General features: G+C 54.3%; 1 protein-coding gene across 1 annotated transcript in view; it reads right to left on the bottom strand.

Moving 5' to 3' along the window:
• The window catches only part of SORCS3 (sortilin related VPS10 domain containing receptor 3), a 506,985-nt gene extending 505,823 nt beyond the window's left edge, over positions 1-1,162 (bottom strand). The window contains exon 1 of the mRNA XM_006095936.3: positions 315-1,162. Coding sequence (XP_006095998.1) covers positions 315-941 — 627 coding nt within the window. The 5' untranslated portion in view covers positions 942-1,162. The remainder of the gene's footprint in view (positions 1-314) is intronic.
• Between the last annotated feature and the right edge of the window lie 5,493 nt (positions 1,163-6,655).

Raw genomic sequence — 6,655 nt, 5'->3', positions numbered from 1 at the left:
CCAACAGGAAAACTTCAAACCAAGTACACCAGAACTACAGATCCCTCCTCTGCTCATCCTTAAGCTCCTTCACCCTCCCCTTCCCTCCGGGCTGCCCCAATCCTAGGGTCACCAATAAACAAACACAACACACCATCTTCCAACAAACTCCACTAACCTGTTGGGGGCGTGGGGGAAGCTAGGTCAACCTGTTCTCTCTAAAAGTCATGGTGCTCCCCCCAACCCTCGAGTAACTATCTGTCCCTCGTTCCTGCCCCCCATGCTCCCTTGCTGCGGGGAGATAGTGGGGTCCCCGGCCCGCGGCGGGTACTCACGCTGCTGTTGTGTCCTGACCAGTGCACCATGGCTTGGTTGTGGGCCGAATCCCCGGTCAGCGCGAAGGAGGTGCTGGGCAGCCTGAGCTCTTCGGCCGCCGCGCCCCCGGCCCGCAAAGCCTTCGCCTCCTCCCGGAGCCCCTTGGCCAGAGGACGGCTTCCCTTGGAACCATCGGACCAAGCAGTGGCCCGGGAGTCCCCGCGTTCCAGGGCACTGGGGGGCTGCGCTCGGCGACTCCTCCTCGAGCCGCCAGGTTTGCTAGGAGCCGGGATGCCCTGTCCCCACCGTGCACCTGCCGGCGACAGCCCCCCGGCATCTTCCTGCTGATTTCCTCCACTACCGCCGGCTGCCCGGGGCATCGGCTCTGGTCCGGGCCGGCGCCCGAGCGCGGCGCCTCTCGGTGCTGTCGCCAGGTCCTCCGGCCACTGGCTGGCCACTGCCCGCGGCAAGAGAGGCAGCAGAGCCGGGCGCCGCGAAACCGGGGCCACGGGGCGCCCAGGACCGCCTGTAGCTCCCCAAGTGATCTCGGCTCCGGCTAGGACCCACGTCGACAGGAGCAGGAGCCCAGTCCGGGCAAGGGGCGCCCCGGGCCAACCTGCGGGGCGCTCCGTGCGCGCCAACTCCATCCCGCTGCGGCTGCCGAGGCTCGGGCCGCGGAGTGTGTGGCGCCGGCCGGTGCGGGTCCGCGCGCCGGGTGTGCGTCTGCCAGCGAGCCAGCCAGCGAGTGTGTGTCGGGGGAGTGGGGAGGGGGGCGGCCCGCGAAAGGAGGTGGCCTCGGGCTGGCGCGCCTCCTGGGTCCTCTCCCACTCTTCTCCTCGCTCTTGATCTCTTGCTCTCTTGTCCAGAGGGTGATTCCAAACCCGGGGGAAATTAATCAACGCCCCTTCGGAGCTTTTTTATTTTTTCTCCCTTAAAATAAGATCCCCCAGAATCTTCCCCACCGAGCTCCAGCAGAAATTTTGTAAAAAGGAGTGTTCAAAGATAATGAGCAAATCCTCTTTGAAAAGACGAAAATCAAGCCCGATCCAGAAGAAGGGGCTGGTGACAGACCCCAATCCAGTCTCTCCGAAATCCAGCCTCCAACCTGCTCCTGGTGAAGAGTTGGGAGATGCTTCTGGCTGCTTTTCGGGGGTTACTCTTCCGGCCCGTTGGGGTGGGCGGGGGGCGGGGGGAGATGGCACTCCGGGAGGACAGGATGGGTCTCAAGGGAGGAGGAGTAAAGTGTTTTCAGCGCCAACTGTTCCGGTTCAGGAGCCAAGGGGGAGCCCAGCCAGAGCTGGCGCGTGGGGAGACAGCACTAGGAAGCTGAGCGAGGGATGGACGGGGGACTCCACTCCGGCTCCCCGGCCCCCACCCCTCGCAGCCTGGGCGGGGAACGCGTAGGGTGCTCCTGTGCGCGTGCGTGCGCGCAGGCGGGCGGTGGGGAGGCGAGGGGTGCCCCTGGGTGGGGGTACTTAGCTGAGCCGGGCTGTCTGGGTATGCCGCAGGTCCTCGGCTCCGTGCGTGTGCATTTGCACGCGTGTGTGTGCGTGTGCGTGTGAGCGATGGGGGTGGGGGCGGGAGGGGTGTGCTGGAGCTGGGGACAGGCTCGGATCACGCACGGGCTGCGTTTGCATTTACGAGCCTGTGAGTCGTCAGAAAGGCGAGACAGAGCAAGGCTGGCGGGTCAGGATAGCCCTCCTCCCCCTGGCGTCCAAGGCACCCCTGGCCCCCGCCACCCGAGGAGGTAAACTGGTTGTTCCTTAAGCCTCTAGAAGGCAAGGGAGAGAACTGGGAGGCTCCAGCGGTGGCAGCAGGAGCTTGCCAGCCCATTCCTAGGCTCTCTTCTGGGGACCCCCCAGCGGTAGCTGGAGAGAGACCCTCGCCCAGACCCTTTTAAGCTCAGAGAGAGGCTTTCCACCACTCCTCCCACCCACCCACCCCACCCTGTGAGGTGGCGCCTAGATTCGTTTCTGAGCGAGCTCCGTGTTCTTGCACAGTGCCCGCTGCCAGTTACAGGGCTCAGCCCTCCTGTGCCCCCTGCAGAAGCGCGGCTGGACCTTTAAGCCCTGTAGGGAGAAGGAGAGTTGGGGGGGGGGGACTACATTCTAGGACAACCTCCAGGTGGTTTATAGACCCGGGACTTGCAGTTCAGCTGATGCCTCCAAGAAGCTCCCCGATGTTTGGGGGTTAAAGGGGCCGGGATGCACGGAGCTGGAGGAGGGGATATTCTGAGAAAGGAGCAGGAATTAGCGAGGGGGCTTGGAGAACTTAATGGCCCGCAGGCTCTTCTCTTCCTCTTGGGGATTCCACGAAGAGTTCCTTTGTGGGTGACGGTTGAAACGGAGCTAGAGGGAGGGAAACACGGGGAGGCGGGGGGGGGGGGGGAGGAGAAAGATGGAGTGAAGGTAAAAGAAGGGAAGGGAATACAGAGAAAGGGAGTTGAAGTGGAGGCTGGAGGGCAAGATAACGGCTGCAAAGGGACACGGGAGAGAGAAGGAGAGCCCCTAACGTGTGCCAGGGGAGGCCGGGAGGCCGGAGGAGGCGAGGAGGCTCCCGGGAATCTGAGCAGCCTTTGGGGGGGGGGGGGGACGGCAGCCCGCGGTGCTGGGAGTCTCCTCTCTAAGGAACTCGCTTTCCACCGGGAGCTCAAATGGAAAATGGGAGCTGAGGAGGCTGGGCGGGACAACCAAGCTGGTGGCAACGTCCAGCCCAGAATGAGGCGGGTCCTGGCATCTGTGGGTTTCCAAAGACCTCGGGCGATGGGCCACACGGAGATAAGTTCTGCTCCGCAGGCTGAGGTGGGCGCAGGGTCCGGACTCGGGAGGGAAGCGGCCATCTGCGGATTCCCAGCGCCCCTGCCGGGAAGGCTCTGCGCTGCAGCCCAGCAGCGGCTTGAGGCTTGAGGAGCGGTGCGAGGCTTCTCTGCTGGGACTCTGGGCAGAGGTGGTGGGTGGCACAGTATACTTATCAGGGCTGCCCAGCAGACCTCCAGTACCGGGGGCTCATACACCCAGGAGGGTGCGTCATTCCAAACGCCAGGCCCTCAGAGAAGGACCAAACCCCAAAGCTCTCTGAAGTCCCCCCAAGGAGGGCAGTGGTTCTCAAGAGCAAGGCTGAGGGCTCCCCTCACTCTCTCTCATCAGAAGGAACCCCAACCCGGACAGAGCCTGTGGAAAGGTCAGATCCTGGACTTGCTGAGATGTGGCTATGAAGTATTGGTTTGGAAAAAATGGATAAAAGACTCGGGGGTACATTTTCACATGTCTCCTGCTCCAACTCATCCTCTAGGCCTTGCTCCATCAATTATCACCTCTTTCTATCTTCAGTCTCTCCTTCACCCATTGCCTAACACTGCCTGCCCTCAGCCCTGTGCTGCCCCTCCCTCCCCAGCCTCCCAGTCCCAAACCTCTTCTCCCCTCTGAGAGTTCTCCCCTATACCTGCAGTCTCCCCTTCCTCATCAGCTTCTCTCTCCTGGACTTTCTACAATCTGACATTTGCCTTCAGGTGACTCATCAAAGCTCTACCCCCAACAAATACCACCCAAAGGCTTCCAGAGACAGCCCGCCACAGCCTCCACTTCCCGCATTTGTAAACATGTCCCATCTGGAAAGATCTCCCTTGGTCTACATGGTACCATGACTAGTGGCTATTGTTTCAGGCAACACAACTCCATATTATTGGCAGGAATGGCCTCTTTAAATGTAAAGAAGGTTATGTCATGAACTGCCCTCCTCAAAATTCTTCATGACCAACTCGTCCAAATTTCTTAGAATGGTCTCCAAGCCTCCATGCACTGCCTCTTCCATGGACTTCCTTACCCTATTCCTTAAGCCTGTAATCTACCCTCTGCCACAATTTCCAACATGGTGTGTTTTAAATGCCAGCTCCTCCATGTAGCCTGTCCCCACTATCCCACAGTATCTGACACCATATGCATTATCACCACCACCATCATCATCACCAATTTCTTTGTCTTCCTTCCTGCTATAAGATGGGAGCTCTACAGTAACTATTTGGAATTTAAAAGGGAGGGAGAAGGGTAGGTTGGGCTCCCCTTTGCCTTGTTGGCATAATGTCTTCTTCATCTGGGAAAGGCAGGTTGATAGCTAGCCTTAGCCCTCACCAGTCCCAACAGGAAGAGCAAAGAAAGCCTCGCTGAGAATGTACTTTCCCTCCAGGTTTCCTCCCTGTCACAAACAACTAGAGAAAGCAAACTGTTTGCTACAAGTTACCTATGAGATTACACTAATAGGACACCATACAGGGTGGCTTTTTTTTAACCATTAAAGTGAAATGACAGCTTGGGATACTGTTCTTCTGACATTAAATACATGCACACACAATACATGCACACACTCACTCTTCCAACCCCTTAGTAACCTAATAGATATCTTGCCATCGACACCCATAGCTGGCACATATAAACATTTCAATTATGCCTACTTCTCATATTTTAGAACATGTTCAGCACTCCTTATTATGAGAACCTAAAGACAAATTCCACATAAAACTTAGATCCAGGAAAAACTGGGCTTATCCTTTCATAAAGTCTTTCTTAAAGAACCTTTGTGCTTTCATTTTGTCTTCCTGTTCTCTTGAAAGTCAAGCTGAGCACTAGGTTCACTTGCTTTAAACAGTCTCCAGAACAAGATCTTTATCCTCTGCTCCCCTTTTACTAAACGTTTTGTTGTATTGTTTGCTACTCTTTGGTCTTACTATATCTGTGCGTTGTTGATAAACCACTTCACATGCTTTTCAGAACTGAATAGAAAATTAATTAGTTGATTAACATCAAAACAACAGTGCACATTGTAACTCTGAATTTCTACAGAGGCAAATGATTAGAAAACAAAACCTGAAATGCAGATAAAAGCAGTCACAAGACCACTGAAATGAGGTCTTCCTACCACTGTGTGCCCATGAAGGCAAGCAGTGTCTACTTTGCTCAACACTATTTATATCCTCAGCACCTGGTCCAATCCCTGGCACAGCACTGACTGCCGATCAATGTGCAATAAAAGATGAAACAAAGAAATATAAATAATATTCTGAGGCAACTGGTCTTTTTAGCATATGTACACTTCAATTGATGCCATGCTTCACCACAGGTAACCATCTGCCAAGTCGTCATAGGTGTAGGGAGTAACATTAAGAATGTTGCTCATGCCTGCCTGGCATGGCTCAGTGGTTGAGCATCATCCTATGAACCAGGAGGTCAAGGTTCCATTCCTGGTCAGGGCACACACCCAGGTTGCAGGCTTGATCCCTAGTGTGGGGCTTGCAGGAGGCATTCCCTCTCATCGTTGATATTTCTCTCTTTCCTTCTCCCTTCCTCTCTGAAATTAATAAGAAATAAAGATAAAGAAATAATCCTGCTCACAAAGGCACCAAAAACTTTAGAGGAAAAATAGAAGAGAAAGAGAAAAGAAGGGATAAGCAATAAATAAATAAATAACCCTAAAAACTCTATTTACAAATCAAGACCCCTTGCTCCTCTAGAGAAGTTAAACCCACCCTCCAACTAGGGAGGGTTCCGGGTTTCCTAAGAGCAAGTTTGCATACAAAAGAAGCAAGAAAGAAGGACAAGGTGAGACTGGAAAACCCTTAAGAACCGCCCCAGGCCATGGTAGCCACTACCAGAGGTGGGGAGCAAAGTGGATGTGAGTGTGGCCCTGCTTTTCCCACACTCAGGGGCCATGACCCTTCCACTCATCCACATTCAGAATCTGGAGAGCTGGCAGATCTTGGGAAACTGTTCAAGTGTGGCAGAGAGCTAAGCAGGGAACTAAATATAGCCTCAAAACAAACATGTAGATTACAACCAGCAGAAGGGAGGGAGGGAGGGAGCTCACAGAGGTCACTGGGAGCCCAGATGAGGCTTCTTTAGCAGAAAACCAAGCAAGGGTTCCTGGGTGCTCCCAGGAACTGCTTCCCTGCCCCTGCTCCTGTCCTTGCTCCCACAGGTCCAGGCTCCCTCCTACTATGGTGGGGTCTTTGCCCATCTTCTCCTCCTCTCCCTGTTTGCCTAATTCACTCTCAATCTTCCTTCAGAACTTGGGTCGCATCACCTCCTTCAGAAAACCTCACCTGACTTCAGGAAACCTCTCCCCTATTGTTAGGGTGACCACGTGTCCCAGTTTAGTTCTACTTTCCAGCCTAATTACTAATAGCACTCCTTTTTCACTCAAAATTGTTTCAGTTTGAGCAATAAATTATGGGCTCATGCACCCTATTATATGTTCTAAAATTATCCATCTTTTTAAAAATATATATTTTTAAAAATATTTTCATTGATTTCAGAGGAAGGGAGAGGGAGAGAGAGCTAGAAACATCAATGATGAGAGAGAATCATTGATC

This window comes from Myotis lucifugus, unplaced genomic scaffold, assembly GCF_000147115.1.
Source record: "Myotis lucifugus unplaced genomic scaffold, Myoluc2.0 scaffold_162, whole genome shotgun sequence".
Taxonomy (NCBI): Eukaryota; Metazoa; Chordata; class Mammalia; order Chiroptera; family Vespertilionidae; genus Myotis; species Myotis lucifugus.
This window is presented reverse-complemented; position numbering and strand designations above follow the sequence as displayed.